The sequence below is a fragment of the Misgurnus anguillicaudatus genome, chromosome 13 (assembly GCF_027580225.2).
Source record: "Misgurnus anguillicaudatus chromosome 13, ASM2758022v2, whole genome shotgun sequence".
In the NCBI taxonomy this organism is placed as follows: domain Eukaryota; kingdom Metazoa; phylum Chordata; class Actinopteri; order Cypriniformes; family Cobitidae; genus Misgurnus; species Misgurnus anguillicaudatus.
In genome coordinates, this window is record NC_073349.2 from 27,232,539 (window position 1) to 27,253,697 (window position 21,159).

A 21,159-nucleotide genomic window follows, 5' to 3' on the forward strand; every position below is an offset into this window, starting at 1 on the left:
AGGCGTGGGGGTCTTGTCTGGCGAGGCGATTGTCATTTTTGACAGGAAAAATAAAAAATATGCTCTTTAAACCACAACTTTTCGTCTAGGTCCGGTCCAGCGCGACCTAACGTAAATGCGTAGTGACGTAGGGAGGTCACGTGTTACATATATAAAACGCACATTTGCGGACCATTGTAAACAATAAACTGACACAAAGACATTAATTAGTATCAGTTGACATACAACAACGTAGGAACAGTCCTCTTTCTCAACACTTGTAAACACTGGGGCGGAGTTTCGCGTTTGTCCTCAGTGACGTCATGACGTATTGCGTGGGGTCGCGCTGGCACATCACAACCGGATCTGGACGAGAGGTTGTGCTTTAAAATGTATATTTGTTATTTTTATTGTCAAAAATGACAATCGTTTTGCTAGATAAGACCCTTATGCCTCGTTTAGGATCGTTTATAGTCCTTTGAAACTCCGTTGATAAAAACTGTTAAGTGTTGAGTTAAGTATTAATTGTTGGTGTCTATTAAAGTCCATTTAAATGAGAAAAATCCTGCAATGTTTTCCTCAAAAAACATAATTTATTCTCGACTGAACAAAGAAAGACATCAACATTTTGGATGACATGGTGGTGAGTAAATTATCTGGATTTTTCTTTTAAGAAAATTGACTATTCCTTTAACTCTTAAAACATAAAAATAAATCTAACCTAATTGCTCTCATTGTGGTACACCATGCCTATTACTAACAACAAAGCCTTTATAAAAGCGAGCTCTCTTTAAAAACTTTTAAGAACCGAGACAACCTTTTTTTCCTTGGGGTAAAACACTTCTGAAGTGGAGTCCAGTCGGAGACGGATGAGCCAAATCTAATCTCCACTACCCTGTCGGATGGGTTCGAGCGAGCGAGAGAGAGAGAGAAAGAGAGAGAGAGCACGGCATATGATTAGCTCCCCAGATTAGAGTAGCTTTAGACATCTGAAGACTAATTTGGATCTCGGGGAAGACCAGAAGTACCCTAAAGCCGCCCCCCTGCCCCCATGGGTGTTCAACTTGACTAGACATCAAGGGGGGTGGATTAATTGGACATCTTGTTGTTTCTTTGGGGGATAGGGAAGGGATCGGGAAGCCGTCCGTTTAGACAATCTTCGGAGCTCAGATGAATATATGACATGGACCTGCACACAATACACCTAAGCCCATGGATGGGGCGGCCTGCATGCATCCCATGATATGGAAGGTAATGATGAAGGGGCGTGGTCATCACCCAGGTGTACTGTACAGGTCATTTTAAGATTTTGGTTTAGGCTTTAGGACCTTGTGTTGTGGGTTATAGGTGTGGCAGTTGATTTTTTTTTAGTAGACACAGAGAAGGGAACTTTTGGGACTTTTGTTGAAAGTTTGGTGTAGGTCATGAAAGTGCATTTCTTTGTTTTATTTCATCTGTGACTCCATAGACTGTTGTTATATATTTTTTATTTAATTTATAATTACAGTACACCTTTATCTTATGTTGAAGTAAATGGTGATATGCTGATTATACATTTTGCCTTTTTTTGCGGGGAGGTGAACTTAACCTAATTTCTGGGCCCAAAGTGACTCAAAGGTTTTACTGAAACGTTAGTCTTATTGATTTCTATCTGTGTCTGTTACCAATTTTAGGTGTGTCATCATCCAGACTGTCAGGAAGTGAACAATAAAACCCCTCTTCACCTGTGTGAGTCATGCGATTCTCGTTGTCATCTGGTTGAGACTGACAAAATGCACTTTGACCGACATCCACGCTTTGACATACAGCCACAAGGTAAATAATCCTACACACACACGCATCATATTATTTTCTGCCCAACACGTTTATGATTCATAAAAATTCCCTTTCTTGAAATTGGATTAGGTGCCGGCTTATTTGTATTTGACTAACATTATCTGTACCAGTGATGTTTCAAATGTTCACCTGTCCGACATACAGTATGCTGATAAAATGTATAGCATGAATGCACCCCTAGTTGTTTTTGATAAAAGCATCTGCTATGCGAATTGTAATGGTAAACTCTGTGTGTCACAAGGTTCCATCCTGGCGCGAAATGTGTCCACGCGGTCCTGTCCCCCTCGCACAAGTCCCCATTCAAATTCAGAGGAAGACGAAGAAGGAACTAGTGAACGAGTGTGAGTTAATGTTGTGCAACCTATAGACGGTTTTATCGGATGCACGAGCGTTGATGCAATACGCGTCTGGTCCGAACTTTTCTTCCGGTTTCAGATTTATTTTAATGGTCTGACTAGTTGCTAAACTGAACTCTTGAACAAATACCTCGTCGAAAATAACAAATGTTTTGGTTTTCTAGGTAATCTACGTGTTGTTTATTTTGCTTGTTATATAAATAAACTACGTTTGTTGTTATTTATTCTTAGCAGAATTTACTGGAAGTTACGCATTGACCAAGAAAGCCACTTGTTTATGTTGTTACTGCTGAAACCGTCTATATAAATTTACATTAAGGTCTATAATTGACAACAATAGTATGGCCATATCGAGGTTAAGATACGCCCGCATGTAAAGCGATCAATCAGAGCATTGGGTCTCATTCACTAAGCATGCGCACGCACAAATTTGTTCGTTAAATGTGTGTACAGACTTTTTAACTTACAAATCATGATTTAAAGCAACACTAAAGAGTTTTTGCTTTTTGCTCCCCCTACAGGTTAGAAGCGTAATTGTTCATTACCACTGTCGTAAATACTGCAGCATAGCTGCCTCTGATTGGATTGTAGGTCTGCCGTAAAGCAAGTTTTTGTAGTTTTTGGTGTTGCTTTAAAGAAGTTTTTTACCTTTAAATAATGTCTCTAAAATTATTTCAGTGATAGAACAACTTTTAACTGGTCAAATTGTACTGTTGCTGCAACCTGAGCAGCCTCCTAGTTGCTACAAGCACACTCTGAAAGTGGCGGTGGAGGGTAGGGCACACAGCCCCGCCCCTCCCCCTGCCTGCAGAAGAGTGTCTGATACCAGGCACTGTTGCACTTTTCAACCACATGGGGGAGCTGTAAGTCATTTTACATGGAAACTACATAGTGTTGCTTTAACAAAAACTTTTATACTAAAATGTATTTTAAATGTATGCAATAACGTACATTTAAGACCACATGTACACAATAATCATAAAAAAGGAAAAAAATATATAAAATATATAACACGGATATATATTATAGAGTTCTTTTTTCCTTGTTCATGATTATTGCGCACATGTGGTCTTACTGGACGTTCACACCAGACGTGGTAGAGGCGGCAAGCACGGGTGATTTACATGTTAAGTCAATGCAAAGACGCGTTTAGGCATCCTGCTGGGCGCCGTGAATGGCGCGCTCTGCGCAAATTGAGCGTTGCCGCGGGAAACGCGCGAGTTGAAAAATCTGAACTTCGGCGGATTTCCGAGCCGCGTTAACCAATCAGGACCTTGCTGTAGTTGTGACGTGATTACAAGAAGTGGGCGGAGTCTAAGCAGAGTCGCAGAAGCCCCTCCCATGAGGCGAATATCTGCGTGAATGTCTCGAATGACTAGAATTTCACACGCGAATGAAGCGAGTAAATGTTCAAGTGTCCAACTACGTGCGATTAGCGCGTTTTTGCCGCCTCAACCGCGGCTGGTCTGAACGCACAAGTTGTTCTTAGGTTTTGCATACATTTAAAATAAATTTCATTATAAAAGTTTTTGTAAAAGTTAAAACGTCCGTATTCACATTTTACGAACAATTTTTTGCTTCGCATGCATAGTGAAGGAGACCCTTACTGAAATAACAGACCAGTGTGAAAAGATGAATGAATGATGCAGTTCTTTGTCAATAAAAGGCAGTGGCTTGCATTTGTCATATACACAGATGCCATAACCTGTGCATGCGGTGTATTTTTTTCGTTCTTATCAGGGAACGCAAGACAGGAGGACTGAAGATGAAAGGAAAAGAGGGAAAGAAGCCCATACGACGCCATACTGATGTAAGTGATGCAAAGACTCATGGGAAAAGCTGCCAGAATTTCTCATAACATTTGACTAATATAAGCTTGTTTTTATTTTGGGCTATTTTATGCATTCATGAGAACTGTTTTTAAGTTTTTAAATTTTTCCTAAAATAACTGTGCTTGTTCGAAATAAGACAACTTTTTTCACATAACACGCAGGCTTATGGGAAATGCTGCAGGAAATATTTTACTTCTTACGTAGTAACATATCTAGTTTAACTGCACAAGCGCCGACTTGAATGCGGGCTTCCCTCTATGATGTCATACTGTATGTATTGCTCAGGATGTGACACATCATCTGCCCCAGAATAATGGCATAAAAAATTACAGATACCAGGATAAGACCGATATTGTCGTCTTCAAATGTTTATTGTTTGGTATACGTGACTAAGCAGTTTGTGGTTTTGACTAGTTTTGGTCTGTCGCCCCCTATAGGACCCAAGGAAGGAATGCTTCACTCTTAAGTTTGACCTGAACATTGATATTGACACAGAGATCGTTCCTGCAGTGAAAAAGAAGACGCTACGGTGAGACTTTCAGATTTATAAAAGTGATTTGATTTACAGTACTTAGTACAAATAGTTTTGATAACACTTTAATACAACTTACAGTGCATTCAATTTGATGATTCAATTTGCATTGTAGCCACAATTATTAAAGGTACAGGAACAAAATGAATTTTGTATAGCTAGTAAATTTTGTTGTGAGTGGTATAGGAGCATAAATGGCTTATTAATTTTATCAACACTAGCACAATTTTCTTCTGCTTATTTAAACGTCTTTATTGATTTTTAGAGAGGTAATCGCACCAATTTTTGAACGGAAGGGGATCGAATTTTCCCGGGTTGATCTGTTTTTGGACCAATCAAACACGCCGCTCTCGCTCCACTTTGAAGCCTATCGTTTGGGAGGACATTACCTCAAAGTTAAAGGTAAGAAATGCCAGATATTCCCCTTTAGAAAAGTCACACCATTAGGCGGCCATGTTTGCAAAGCCTCTGGGCAGTTATTTCAGTCATGCAAGACTAAATTCCTTTCTACTTGAATGGGAATAAACAGATATCTCTAAAATCACAATTAAACCTGACTAAAATATCTCTTAAGCTCAAATTGAGCTATTGGTTCTTTGAACTGGAAGGCAGGACTTTTGTCTCCAGAGCGGCCATATTGAATGTTGTATTCATAGGCATAGCAGTGCTCCATCTTGTTATAAGCAATTTCTTTGGTATTTCTTCTGAGGATTTTGTTTCAGTGACGTTGTATAAAACTTAATTGACACAATCTTCGTGGAGTTTGATGTTTTTAACATGATCTCCATCACATCACTACAACAGGAAATCTTTTCTGTCAAATTTTTCTCTCATTTGACTTTTTCTGTAAATGTTCTAGATCACCTCAGCTATTTTCATGACTAAATAGCCGTATGCTTGTCTCTCTTGAATCAGATAACGCAAACACATGTCTACACAGCTCTCACACACCCCCCCTCCTCTGCTTGCGTAATTTCTATGACGTGAGAATGTAGTCGAGCTACAGTAGTGTTAAAATGACTGAGACATTTACATTGAATCTGAGAGGCAACAGAGAGTTTCATTCATACAGAAGATTTTTACTGTGGCTTTGAATCAGATTTAAGAAAAACAATATTGAGTTTGGGATTAAACACTGTTTTTGCGAACTGGTTATTGTAAGTATTAATTTTTGTTGTTTTTAAGTGTTGTTTTCAAAAAATGTGTGGTTCATGTTTTAGCCTCAAAGGGGGAAGAAGTAAAAAAAAGATTTTGCTTAAAAAAATGCCTGTTTTTAAGGATTTTTGCATTACAATTTTTTTAAGAACATTTACAAAATTCTCATCAATGAATGGAAATTTCTCTTCTCATTATTGTAATCAAAACCTTCTGTTTGTTGTATTGTTTAGTATTTTACATCCTGTGTTATACTGCGTTTTTTGCCAATAAAGAATTTTAATAGTTAGCAGAATACTTCATTACAGTGATTATAATCTGCTAAAAATTGAATCAGAATCACTACTGAGCATAATGGGTATTTAAAAAATGGGAATTTAAAAAACAGGTAAAATGTCTACATGCAGTGTAAAATCCTAATAATTTAGGGGGAAAGTGCTTTATTGCATTAAAAAAAATATCAGAATGGAAAACAGACTTTACTTTTTTAATGCAAAGTTTAATTTCTTTGGATTTGGGGTTAAAATATCACCTGGACTTTCGTGAGTTTTTACACGAGGTAAGAAAGAAGTGCACTTAAATAAAGTGTATTTTAGTGCACTTCTTTCTTACCTCATGTATATGTGCTTTTTTAATCTTGCGTTTAATAAAAATAAAGTAAAAACAAGTCAAATGTCTACATGCATTAAAGTGTAAAATCATAAAAATTTAGGGAAAAGTGTTTTATTGTATTTTGAAAAAAGTCACAATGGAAAATAGACTTTACTTTTTTAAATGCAAAATTTTCTTTTCTTAGATTTTGGGTTAAAATGTCAGCTGAACTTTTTCACATTTACCCATGTGAAAAAGAAGTGCACTAAAATACACTTTATTTAAGTACACTAGTATATGTGCTTTTTAATGCACTAATTTTGCACTTAATAAAATATAGTAAAAACAAGTAAAATGTCTACATGCATTACAGTATAAAATCATAAAAATTTAGGGGAAAAGTGCTTTATTGTATTTAAAAAAAATATCACAATGGAAAACAGACTTTACGTTTTTAATGCAAAGTTCATTTTGTTAGATTTGGGGTCAATATTTCACCTGGACTTTCATGAGATTACCCAGGTGAAAAAAAGTGCACAAAATACACTTTATTTAAGTACACTAGTATATGTGCTTTTTAATGCACTAATGTTGCGCTTAATAACATAAAAAGAAATTAGGGGACAAGTGCTTTATTGTAATTTAAAAAATGTCACAATAGAAAATAGACTTCACTTTTTTAATGCAAAATTTTATTTTCTTAGATGTTGGGTTAAAATGTCAGCTGAAGTTTCATGAGATTACAGAGGTGAAAAAGAAGTGCACTAAAGTACACTTTATTTAAGTTCACTAGTATGTGTGCTTTTTCATGCACTAATCTTGCGCTTAATTAAAAAAAGTAAAAACAAGTAAAATCTACATGCATTACAGTTTAAAATCATAAGAATTTGGAAGAAAAAGTGCTTTATTGTAATTTAAAAAAAAATGTCACAATAGAAAATAGACTTCACTTTTTTAATTCAAAGTTTTTCTTTTGATATTGGGTCAAAATGTCACCTGGATTATAATTTAAAATAAACTTTATTTAAGTGTATTTTCATGCACTAATTTTCCACTTAATATTTAAAAAGATAAACTTATACGTATACTTAACTGTGCTGTTTTTAAACACCATTTATTTTTTACACCAAAAATTAATTTAAGTATTATTGGTATTTCCTATACTTTTCTCAAGTGCACTAAGGTACTTCTGAAGCAGAACTATACTTTTAATTATGTGTAGTGTATAACTTTTATACTTATTTAGCACAAAAAATATCAGTGTACTTTATATGTAATTTGTTGGTATTTAAGTATATTTTAGCACATTCAGGTATACTTTATTTTTTCCTGAGTAGCCCATTTTTGCTTTTTACAATCATTCTGAATTACAAATAATGTTTTAGATCTGTTTTTATTGGCTTATGTTTTAGAAATTCAAAATAATTTGACTTCAGGTAAATAAATCAGCAATTGTGAGATGTTGTCAGTATCTTGTAAATGATAAACAGCATGCACAATCATTTAATAACGTATGACCGTATGCATGTGTGTTTATGACCTGCAGCTCGACCAGGTGATGAGTTAAAGGTAGAGCAAAGCGTGAAAGATTTCCGCTCTCTCAGTCTACCCAACATGAAGCCGACAGGAGGTGGCAGTCTCTACATCCTCACACCAGGCAGTGAGGGGACTGAACTGATACTGGTCAGTATTGCTTTTCCTCTTAACCACAACATTTTATCTCATACAGGAAGTTTACTGTCTGTAGGAAGCGAATGGTTAACCAATGGTCTGCTTTTACTGTGATGGACACACTCTCACCCTGATCATGGTCTGTCGGTCTTAATGTGGTTTTTGGTGTTAAGCTCCTGTAGAAATCACTTCGTGCATCTTTCAACAACACTCAGTTGGATTTTCCCCTCACTGACACATGCACGACGTGGAGACTTGTCTCGTCTTACTCTTGTTGTTGTCAGAGGATTTTGCGTGCTTGTCCAAACATGGAGATGTCTGTGAGGAGCACAGGCCTTGGGATTGCTAGTGCAGACCCACATGGGGTCTGAGGTATAAACACATTATTTTGAGGTATAAACATTAAGATTTGCAATCAAACGGTATAACAGAATGTTTCGCTCCGGGCTGTGGACTCTTGCATCAGACCTTTGCCCAAAGGATGCAGGTTATGTAATCACCTGAGACAAGCCTGCACGTGCCTGCACATCAGTTTTCTCTCAAACACGCAGATTTGTTTTTCCTCAGCAAGACTGGACTTAATCAAGAACCACAGAGCATTACACACTGTCTGGACTCGATTTAGCATTTTTGTTAACAATTAAAGGCTGGCTGTCCTAAAAAGGACACATTTTTGTCTTGCGCAAAAATGTTTTATTTTAAGAAATTCCTCGGACAGTTTAGCAATCGTTTCGGGTCTTAAAAAAGAAAGTATTGGGGTGTGTTGATGTTCAAGTCATCTGAAGTTTATATTAGTTTTCAGTGGGATCCTTTAACTGGTAAGAAACCACACTGAACACTTGTAAGTGCTCTGTAAACCCTCTGTCTCACGTTAGCTAATATTTCATTATCCTTCACTTGTAAATAAGTTAGTGCTGTCAAAAGATAAATCACAATTAATAGCATCCAAAATAAAAGGTTGTGTTTATGTATGTTTTTATTTAACTTTATATATATATATATATATATATATATATATATATATATATATTAAAATTAGGGCTGGTAAAAGATTAATTGCATACAAAATAAAAGTTTGTTTTTGAATGATATATGTGTGTGCACTGTGTGTAATTATTTTGTAAATATAAATGAAGAGTTTGGTTCCAAAACGCAATAAATCCATTTTGACAAATTTTGGTAAAAACGTGTTTTCTATACCAAGAAAGTGACAAGATGAAAACAACTATTTTCTGTTACAAACTTTCACACAGCATCTTTAGGTTATAAAAACATAAAAAATTCAAATCCATAAGTTGATTTTCAAAGATTTATTATAAAAACTGATTATTTTTTCCACAAAATGCAATAAATCCATGACAAGTTTTTATTCAAAATGCTATAAATCTATTGAATCAATAGCCTATATAAATGTGCATTCATCTTTGCCATGTTATATTCATTTAGTTGACTAGTTGTACACACTAATTAAAAATATAAACATTAATGTCATTAATCAAAACACTTACTTTGTCATATTAAGATCACTGTCATTGCGGTTACTTGACGTCTTCGCTTAACGTCTTTCACAGCGATCGACTGTAAAATGTTTTTGGTCCTGCTCGATTTTCGTTGACTTTGAGTAAAATTATGTAAAGTTTTTCATAAGATCCTCTGGGGTCAATGTTTTAGCATGAGAAGCTTGATGCTGTCGGGAGAACAAGCACCCGTCTCCCGAGTGCCTCTCAGGGAAATTGTTAGATGCTGATGGCTTACGTTTCTTTCCCATCACAGAAAACCATCACAGGTTTAGCGATGCAATTAAAGTATTATTTTGTTTTGTTTGTTGATCACGTAGTACAAAGTAGATGAGGAAAACCAGGACTCCGTGTACTACGCGCGTCCGCCATTGTTTGTTTACATTGCGTGACTGGTGGGCTGTAATATCAGAAATGGAGTTATTGCGTTCTGTAAAAAAGTGGGAGTGGCGTTTGTCGCATTTTGGGAAAAAAGGGAGAAAAGATGACAGAATAACACGGCGGATATTGGATTTTGCGTAAAATTAAGAATTTACTTTTAACTACTGACCTGATATAATACTGATTTTGGCAGTAACTCATTTTTTTCAAAAATGGCGTTTATTGCGTTTTGGAACCAAACTCTTCAAATACACACATATGCATGTATGTATTTGAAAAAAATGTACATATATAGATAGATAGAGAGATAAAGAGATAGAGATAGAAATAGAGATATATAGATCTAGATATTTTTTACATTTATAAATTTAAAAATATAAACATAAAATATTTCTTACATTTCTTAAATGTATGTGTGTGTTTATATATACATAATAATTACACACAATACTCACGCAAACATATTATGTAAACACAAACTTATATTTTGTATGTGATTAATCTTTTGAAAGCCCTAATCAAATCTAAATATATATATATATATATATATATATATATATATATATATATATATATATATATATATATATATATATATATATATATATATATATATATATATATTTAAGCAATATCGCTCGAGTAGGAGTGTGATATAGCTCTATATCATCACGGCTGTGATTAGGCCAGAGGCAATCACAGCCGTGATGATATAGAGCTATATCACACGACTCCGAGAGCGATATTGCTTTTATACAACAGTTCGACGGCACACGTTTGAAAAACGAAAACTAGAAAACAACAACAGAGTTATTTTAAAAGGCTCTTTGTTTGAGAACTACTTCTTCCGCCACGGATTTGAGGGCGGCCAGAATGACAGGTAAAACTTTCGGCTGCTTTGAAGCTCATAACAACTCAATGGACGGAAAAGCCGTTACTTTATATTACCGTTTCTTGGTCACAAAGTGTAGTTTTAAGATTAGTTCAGTCGAGAATGTATCTGTATTATATTTAAATCTGCAGTCGATTAGTAAAGATAGCGCCTGTTTGAACGTTTGCTTAGTGAGATTCGGTACGAATGAGAACCAAAGCATGGGTGGACGTCAGTGTTCACTCGCCCCGCTGACCACCGCCCTCTCTGGGCTACATTTCTGAAAGGGATTCCCTGGCTCTCATGTTGGCCTTGTTTGTTTATGATCGTCAAAATGAGATCAAATCAGCAGTATTTGGTGTCATGATGAAACTATTACTTGTTTTTTTATTCATATTTAGTGTCTTTTGTGTTGTTATTGTTTTGGCGCGAGGTAAAAGTTAATAAAACTATACTTGTATAACGTTACTATTGCTTTCTCATTTATTCTTAACGCGATACGAGCACTCGATTATTATTATTAAACTTTGTTCTTGTCAGTACTATATAAAACAGTTTTTTAATTTATAAGTGTCAGAGAGATGTTTTTGCATGCTGCTTATAAATATACCAGTGGCGATATCTCATAACATGCTTTAATAGTCACGTCACGATAAAGTAAATGATCAATGTCCACATTTAAAAGCTGCGGTGCTTACCTGCAGTTCCACGGTGTTTTCGCGTTCTGATAAGAGATATAGCTGTTTATATTCCTCTTTCCAAGTGTTAATTGTCCACACGATGTGACAAGACATTTCTCCCATTAACTTTAACGTAACATCCAAGAGCGCTGATTTTTGACGGAATAATAACTTCCGATTGGGGATTCACAGACTGATTTATGAGCTAGTAAACTAATGAGACACACGGAGAGTGGTTCAAAACAGCACGTCATATATATGCATGTGTATTTATATACAAAATAATTACACTCGTATATTTTGCAAAAACAAAGTTTGTATGCCATTAACCGCGATTAATCTTTTGACAGTCCTAAAATAAGTATTACAGTACTGCTATTGTATATAGTTTTATATATGGTCTATAGTTTTATAGTATTGTATATAGTTTTATATATGGTCTAATGCTAAACTGTTGCTAAGCGTGATCGTGTCCATTCGCTGACATCCTCGAATCTTCCCGACTTCTTGCTGAAGGAATTCTCAATCATCTGCCAACTATTCTGCTGGAATTTTTATGAGAGCGGCTTGGTTTTGTCTGTGAGTGTGTTTGACCTGTATGTGGTAACACACCTACTGTGTCTTGCCCCTCTCACCAAAGTCTGACCTTTAGAAAGGAACCCATCACCCTTCGGATTATTGGTACGCCGCTGGCACCGCTGCACCTCTTTGAGGTTTGATTGGCCAGATCCGCCCTGGTGACCTTTGAAGCACGAGCGTTTGATGTTGCATGGTGACTTTTACCCCACTGGCAGCTGAAAGACAAGTGTCAAGAGCATGTTTTTAGGTCAAAGTAGTTCATATTTTTACATTAACCTTGCTAAATTTTTTGGTCCTCTAGTGGCCAGGTGTACAACTGAGCATAAACACAGGTGCTAAATACAACAAGAATGCAATGGCACATTAAAAAGCAGGCAAGTTACTTGGTTACTATAGTTACCATTGATGTATAGAGTTCAATTGGCCTAGATTTATCATTTTAGCAACGTATGAGTATACTACACTGTCAGATAAAACATCCCTAGCTGTCGAAAAAGTATACCTTTGCATCAAAAAAGTTAATTTTAGTACCTCTGAGGTACATGTTGGTAGCAAATGTATACATATCTTTACCTAAATGGTGCATAAATGGTGCATATTGCCCTCGGGACCATTTCTTTTGGACAATGTAGGATATAGATGCATTTGGCTCAATTGGTAGAGCCGGCCAATGTCATGGGTTCAATCCCAGAAAGCACACATACTGATAAAAGAAGTAGATTTAATGCACTGTAAGCCGCTTTGGATAAAAGCATCTCCCAATGCATTAATGTCTCAAAGCTAATGCACATGTACTAAAAGCCACCATACTCCTATTTTGATTTCTAGAGATCTTTTATTTTGTTTAAACTTCATCTCCCGAGTCCGAGACCTCAATTTAAGGTTCCCTTCACTTCACTTTTGACCCGCAGTTCAGTTGTATTCATCAAATAACATTAGATTGATTATGCTAGCTGGCATTTGGATGTCATAGTTCAACCACATAGACATAGTACAGAAGAGAGAGACTTGCCTGAACGCATTAACTGTCTGATGACCTCAGAGGTGTATTACACCTTGCAGGTAATTAAATCAGACGTTCGGTGGCCCTCAGGGGACACAGAGGTATGGGTCATAAATAATTGTATTGATGACGTGTATGCCAACTACCAAACTATATTTTATATATCTATATTTTATAGATGATCTGTACAGTTGAAGTCTTATGAATGTTAAAGTGACACTCCACTTTTTTTGAAAATATGCTCATTTTCCAGCTTCCCTAGAGTTAAACATTTGATTTTTACCGTTTTGGAATCCATTCAGTCGATCTCTGGGTCTGGTGCTACCACTTTTATCATAGCTTAGCACAATCCATTGAATCTGATTAGACCATTAGCATCGCGCCTAAAAAAAATAACTAAAGAGTTTTGATATTTTTCCTATTTAAAACTTGACTCTTCTGTAGTTACATCGTTTACTAAGACCGACAGAAAATTAAAAGTTTATATTTTTTAGGCAGATATGGCTAGGAACTATACTCTCAATCTGGTGTAATAATCAAAGACTTTAATGCCGTAACATGGCTGCAGGAGGCGCAATGATATTACGCAGCACTGGAAAATAGTTCCCTTTGGTTACTTTTAATAGCAGAGGACTATTTGAAGAGTTTGGTTCCAAAACGCAATAAATCCATTTTGACTAATTTGGGTAAAAACGTGTTTTCTATACCAAGAATGTGACAAGATGAAAACCACTATTTTCTGTTACAAACTTTCACATCTTTAGGTTATCAAAACATAAAAAAATTCAAATCCATAACTTGATTTTCAAAGATTTATTATAAAAACGAATTATTTTTTCCACAAAATGCTATAAATCTACTGAATCAATATATAAATGTGCATTCATCTTTGCCATGTTATATTGATATAGTTGAACAGTGGTATACACTGATTAAAAAAATAAACATCAATGGCCAAAACACTTACTTGTCATATAGTCATTGCTGCAGTTAAACTTGGGACCTCGTCATTTAACATTTTTCACAGCGATCAGCTGTAAAATTATGGAAAGTTTTTTATAAGATCCTCTGGGGTCAATGTGTTAGCATGAGAGAAGCTTGATGCTGTCGGGAGAACAAGCACCAGTCTCCCGAGTGCCTCTCGCGTAAATTATTAGAAGTTGATGGCTTACATTTCTTTCCCGTCACAGAAAACCACCACAGGTTTATCAATGCCATAAAAGTATTATTTTGTTTTTGTTTGTTTGTTGAAGTACAAAGTAGATGAGGAAAACCAGGATTTTGTGTACTCAACGTGCCGCCATTGTTTGTTTACGATACGTGGAATGGTGCGCTGTAATTTTTGGAGCGGATTTATTGCATTTTGCAGAAAAAGAGTGGCGTTTATTGCGTTTTGGGAAAAAAGGGAGAAACGATTTCAGAATAACACGTCGGATATTATATTTTGCGTAAAATTAAGAATTTACTTTTAAATACTGACCTGAAATAATACTGATTTTGGCAGTAACTAATTTTTTGTAAAAAATTGGGGCCCTATCTTGCACCCAGCGCAATTGACTTTGTCAGTGACGCATGTATCATTTCGTATTTTGCACTGGCGCACAGCGGGTTTTTGCCTCCACAGACGCACGTCGGCAAACTAGGGAATGAACTTGCGCTCCCTGGGCGGTTCAGCGCAAAAAAGGAGGCGTGTTCCGGCGCAAACCATCTCTTATGCTATTTTGCAGTTTCAAAAAACAATTGCGCTGCTAACCAAAAAAAACTAGTCTATAGTCAGTGGCGCGTTGCGCGTGGTTCATTATGCTATTTTAAGGGCGCATGCTTGACCATAATGTATAGTGTGCACAACGCGCATTGCTTATCTAATCTACACAGATGCAACAGTTATATAAATTGTTACAATAAAAAATATAAGATAAGGGAAATCATTAAATCATAAATTGTTACAATAAAAATATTAATACATGAGATAAGGGAAGTCATTGTGGTAAGCATTGTGATGATAGTTTTTATTTATTTTGTGTGGCAGCGTTAAACAATTATCATGCAAATAACGATTAAACTATTTTCATAAGTTTGTTGTGTGGCTGTATTACGTTTATTTTATGTAAATAATAATTAAAATGTTTTCATAAGAAACCTTAATATGTGAACTTGATTTGTAAGTGTACTTCGGGGTTGGACCGTGCTTGCGTTTCTTGTGTCCGATTTCAAAGCCCCCAAACCCTTTCAGCGGTGAGGGTGGACGCAGCGATGTCCTCCTGTGTGCCCGGCGTGCCCGATTTATGATGGCAAGTTTGGGATCCCCCCGTCTCCTGACATCATTGTAGTGCTTGGCGCAGCTGATGAGACAATTGCGGCTATTTCCTCTCACGCCTGTTTAACCGACGCTGATTTGGGCGGGTTTCTCCCATCCCCATACAAAACAACTTCTCTGTCTTTGACTGCTCTTACAAGAACGTCGGTCTCCTCGGCTGTGAACCGCTCCTGGCGTGCGCCTGGTAAATCCGTCATAATAATAGCAACCCGCCATGGAACTTGCGCCCTTGCGTTTAAAGGGAATGTTAGATAGCGTTCTGATTGGTTTATTTGACGTTACGCCCAAACCACACCTATGAATAATGAACCTACTTCAGACCAACCCCTTATTGATTTGCGCCCGGTGCAAGACTTATTTCTCCCGCCGGGAAAATAGCAACAGCGCCCAAGATCCGCCCACAAAGTCACTTGCGTTTTGCGCTTCGCACTTGCGTTTCAGATCGTTAAAATAGGGCCCTTGGTCTTTATTGCGTTTTGTTAACTCTTCATTTTCAGGCACTACGTAATATCATTGCGCCTCCTTCAGCCATGTTACAGCATATAAAATGAGCATATTTTCAAAAAAAGTGGAGTGTCCCTTTAAACCAAGGGCCTTTTGCAAATAATATATTTACTTTCTTAACATATAAAGATAAATCAGCTGAAATCCAGGTCATCTTTACTGATCATTTAGTATTATTTTGGTTGAAGAGGACATAGGAAGAAACCATGTTTTGTTTTTATACACCTGTCATTATACACATAGTTAACCACAAATGACCGTTAAGTATATATTTGGCTTTTTAAAGTGTGATTGGGTGGTCTTTCTATAAATCACTAGATTTTAATTTTTAATACCAAGACATTTACAAGTTAAGTGTTCCTTATCTACCTTATATTTCGCAAATGCTAAGTGACTGAACTTGCTGCTTGGTATTGTCGTGTGATTTTCATTTCTGTACAGCATCTTTACAACAGTAAAGATGTTAGATGAAGGTTAAGATGATAGATTAAGGTTTCACTAACATTAATATTTGCTTTTTACCATTTGTTTTGCACTGTTTAGGAAACCTAGCACTTTTAATCTCAGAAGCATGAGAATTTGTCACCAAAGCATTTAATAAGAAAATGAAGCTTTTGATCAAAAGTAAATCAGTCAAAGGAAAATCAAAGGTCTGCTTTGTTGCAAACTTTAGGAAATGAGTCGCTTCCTTTTTTTATATGAGCACACTGATAAAACACAAATCCTATTAATATAACAGCTTTTCTTGATATAAAAGTATATAACTTTTAAAGAAGGATCAAACTTTTTAGATTTTTACTAGCTGGTTTAAAAGTTTAAGTTTATATAAGTGGTGTGCATACGTTTGGCAGGTTTCTTTTTTATTTTCACAATCTCCCATTTAACCAGCAGACAATGCAAACAGTAGTAATGACTTATTTACCCGAGTTTTCAACAAAGACCCTCCATCTACCCCCCGCATGATTGATGTTCATCTGAAGTTAACACAATTAGCATGCAATTAGTTTCTGACCATTAACACTCAGTGTTCACAGACAATAGAACAAAATGTGGCTTTTGCAAAAAATGGTCTTTGTCTTCACGAGAAACTAGGATGAGCGTTAGAGATAAATCAGTGAGAATTACATTTCTTAATATAGTTTATGTCCTATATGTAGTGCATCACATAAAACACTAAAAATAAAGACTATAAATAAATGTAAACACACTTTTTAATTATTAAATGACCCCATTCTAGTAAGATTGTTTTGGAACTTTACAATATGTTGTGCAGACATAAACTATCAATGAGCAATTTATTTTTAGTATTTATTCACCTAATGTTAGTTAATGCCCGTGCAATAGTTCATGTTAGTTGTGCATTAACATATCTTAGCAGTAACTTTTTTTTGCTGAAGTTAACACTAAAGATGAATAAATAAATGCTGCAGACGTTTTGTTCATTAGTTCATGTTAGCTAATGCAGTGGTTTTCAAACTGGGGGCCGCGAGATGGTGCCAGGGGGGCCCCAGTTTTATGACATTTTATGAAATACATTAATTTATCACGAATTCTGTGCAATTAAACCTAAAAAATAAGGCTACTAACCAAAATCACTACTTTTTTGTATAATTTAATGTTTTTTTAATTAAAATGTTAAGTTTTAGAACAGTTTTTTTCACAAATTTTCTTTGGGGGGCCGCGAAGGCATGCACCATACACAAGGGGGGCCACATGCTGAAAAAGTTTGGGAACCACTGAGCTAATGCATTAACTACTGTTAACAAATACAGCCTTAGTGTAAAGTGTTACCATTGTTTTTATCCAAACATGTGTGAGCCATAAATCAAAAGTGAACGGGAAATACATTTTGCACTGAAGGTTTTCATACTTTGCATTATACAATCTTTTAATACAACATCATACTTAGTTACAAGATCTTAACTAATACTTTTATTTTGTTAGTAATGTTATTTGGGAGGGGTGTGAATGTCTGGGGATGTATTGAATGACTTCGAAGTAGATGGGAGGAGTAGATTCATGAAGTCTTTAAAAACACCTTTCTATCAGTGACTTCCGTCCATAGTTTGTCTGTCATTCTCTGGATGTTAACCGTGTGAAGTGGCGGGTTAGGGTAGTACTGTACACCCTACTGCTTGGGTCAAATCATGGTCCGTTTTGGACGCCTATCCTCATGGCACAGTTGGGACCTGCTGCACATTATTCCTGAAGGTTTGCCTGATGTATCATCCATTGAGAGTCCTCCAACACGGTGTCAGGTGAGACAGACTTTGTTGACTGCTTTAACTTCCCAGAATTGCTTGGTTTTCGTATTTGGGCGATAAAAGCAAACATTGATGCATGCTTACCGTAATCACCTGATTCACCAGGGTTCATAACCTCGGTGATGTTTGGTTTATTTCTCATTGTGGTGTGTTTACGCTTCGGCGATCATCTCGTCAATTATTAAACTTCCAGATAGCAACACTTTTGGAACTAGTATAAGTCTTTATCGGTGTTACTCGTTCGACTAATATGTGTTTTGAGGGGGTAGACGCTACGGGCCCGTGCGTAATGGAGGCTGAATGTGCACGTAATGGAAAGTTATTAGCGGCATTACACCACCTGATGGCACCTTGCGCTACACAGACAGTTTTGTCTCATCAGGTGATAAGGCCCCCTATCGTGATTGTCATTGGTTTTGATCACTGATTAATCATCTGTCCTTAAACTTCAATGGCTCTTTGTTTGATCTCTGGTTTGACTGATTCAGGTGTTAACCATGAGAACGGTAATGTGTTGACACTTAAGCAAGGCTAAAGCATTAAATGTGACCTGGTCAGAATTGTGTTTGTTTCTGGTTGGTTTTCCCGTGCTTTGTCTCATTGTCTCCAAGCTTGATTAAATGCTGTTCTTATCTTCATTAAAACAATGTTGCAAAACAGTGACTTTATTTTCCCCATGTTTACTAAAAACATTCCAAGACATTTGTCAACTTTAACATTTATTGTCATTATATCTATTTTAAGCAGGTCTTTATGTATGTAAGTTAGTGAGCTAACAGAGAAAAATGTGTCCCAACCCTGGACCTAAATGCCTGGCATGTGAATGTGCTGAAATAAGGAGTATCCGTCATAGATCATTACTGTGTTTCTTCATTGGAAAGATATTGTTTATGTTCATTTGGCTTGGCCCCGGCATGTTGAGATCTATAGTAGCGATGCGAAGTCCCAATAGTCTAGACTTGTTGTGGCACACACTGCTGTCCGGGGTTTCCCACAGTTTTATATTCCAGAGGCCATTTCCCTGTAACAGTAAGGATAAAGTTATGCTGGGAAATCACTCCTATTGAGGCCCAGGAATGCCATTCTGCTGCATTTTCATGACGTCATAAAAATAACAGAATAATGAAAGACTAATCGGTTATTTGGAATAAATTCACATAAATAATTGGTTACAGCGAAACAATTCCAGTTCTGTTGTATAATTCATAAAAGAAATGTAAAATGTGTTATTAACTCTTTCCCGTCCAACGGTTTTTTTTTTAAGTTGCCAGCCAGCGGCAGCATTTTTTATGATTTTCACAAAAGTTGAATGCGTTCCAGAAAATGTTCTTTAAATGTATAAACATACAGTATATCAAATGAAAGAGCAGACCCTCGGCTTTCAAAAAAAAAAAACATGTTTCATCCTACCTTTTTGTAACCTCTCAAATATGGGTAGGTTTCTTCAAAAACACACAATTTTGAGCAAAAAGCTGAGATAATTGCATTTTTGTGAAGGACTTTTTATAGAGATAAGATTCAGAGCGATCCTTAAAACATACACGGACATATGCCACCTGGTGGAAAATAGCGGTATTGTGGAAAGCCGGAAATACTCGTCATTGGCATGTGCGTGTTTTCTCTTAATTGACGAAATAACTCGTCAATTGCGGCGAAAGAGTTAAAGGGAGACTTAGGGCCAATCTCATTTCTCTATCTTACTCTATCATAATCGAGTGGTGTCTCATTTTTTTAGACGAACGATCTGTCTTAGCCCTTTGTCTTCGTCTTCCCCTTGCCCCTCGAAACCGAGTGAAGATGTAAGACAGATCGTTCGTCTAAAAAAATGAGACACCACTCGATTATCATTTGCGTCACCTTCCCTTGCCGCTAACTGGCTGCTACGTAAAAAGACAAGCGTTGACATAAACAAAGAAGATGCCGTCGTCTCGGGTTGTGGTTTCGATTGCCTGAGCTGAGCTCAACAAATAGCGCATAACTTAGCTGCTAGCTAGCGTCTTAACTAGCGATTCAAAACAAAAACCTTACAATTAAAACCGCTTGAAGATTTTATTAAAAGTATCATAATATAATCTCAATTAAACTGCTGAAAATAACGTTACTTTCAGTTGTGCGACTTCTTGACAGTTCGACGTTCAGCCATAAAACATCTTGATGCCGGCTCTCCTGAGAAATTCCTACGTTAACGTTTACCCCTCTCTTTCAAGTGTGGTCCTTATCACACTTCATTTCAAGGGCTATGTATCCCTACGCCTTGGCCCTAGAAAACGCCAGGTGGATGTCGACTGCTGGCTTTTTTCTGCTGAGCAATTTGGTTGCTGTGATAGTTCTGCATAGTTTATCAGTCGTTGTACGATGCACCGGTTGGTTGTTGTGATGTTTATCCCGCCCCTCCTCCACTGTGATTGGACGGCTGTGTGAGAACTGACATTAACGAAGTGAGCTTGTCAACCAACATTGAATATTTTTCAACTCTCGGCGCTCACCGCTAAATGCGGAAAAACCAACAAGTGCTAGCTTTAAAAAAAAAATGCGCTAGCTGCTCGCTTTTTTGAGAAACGCAGCACTTCCATTGGAAACAATTGAAAATATGTGCCAGCCACCGGCGTAAAAGCTTTGGTGTGCACGCCCCTAAATAAAAAAGCCCTTGGGCAGCTTGCATACAATCATAGTGAATAAAAGTTTAAATGCTAAACTCCTAAAAGTATCAGATTCATGTTCGTGCAATATTTAAAGGGCACATGGCATGAAAATTTCATGAGGTTTTAACATTAATATGAGTTCCCCCATCCTGTTTATGTTCCCCAATTGGTTGAAAACAGTGAGGGGTGTAAACCAAGCCCTGGGTAATCTGCTCTGCCTTTGAAACAAGTCAGCTCAGATGAGTCGTTCAGGAATGTGCCTCGTTGTGTTGTCAGAAGGATCGAGGTTACCCCGCCTTTCTCTGCTTTGCCTGCTTGGGTTGGATAAAAAAATTGGCAGTTTTTTTGCTTGTTTTTATGCACAAAATCACTTAAATTGTGTATTTTTGGTCTAAAAACTAGACTTATTTTCTTGGGTGGTTTGCACATCAAAAATACTAAAAACATTT

The 21,159-nt window shown here is 36.6% G+C and overlaps 1 protein-coding gene across 6 annotated transcripts in view; it reads left to right on the forward strand.

Moving 5' to 3' along the window:
• plekhg5b (pleckstrin homology domain containing, family G (with RhoGef domain) member 5b) overlaps window positions 1–21,159 on the forward strand; it is an 86,609-nt gene that overhangs the window by 45,805 nt on the left and 19,645 nt on the right. For 5 of the 6 annotated variants that reach the window (XM_073875512.1, XM_073875513.1, XM_073875511.1 and 2 more), the window contains 6 exons: window positions 1,653–1,794; window positions 2,057–2,156; window positions 3,912–3,981; window positions 4,441–4,532; window positions 4,801–4,937; window positions 7,828–7,964. In XM_073875512.1, coding sequence (XP_073731613.1) covers window positions 1,653–1,794; window positions 2,057–2,156; window positions 3,912–3,981; window positions 4,441–4,532; window positions 4,801–4,937; window positions 7,828–7,964 — 678 coding nt within the window. Of the gene's footprint in view, window positions 1–1,176; window positions 1,231–1,652; window positions 1,795–2,056; window positions 2,157–3,911; window positions 3,982–4,440; window positions 4,533–4,800; window positions 4,938–7,827; window positions 7,965–21,159 lie in introns of those variants that run through there. The other variant, XM_073875515.1, reaches the window with a different exon arrangement.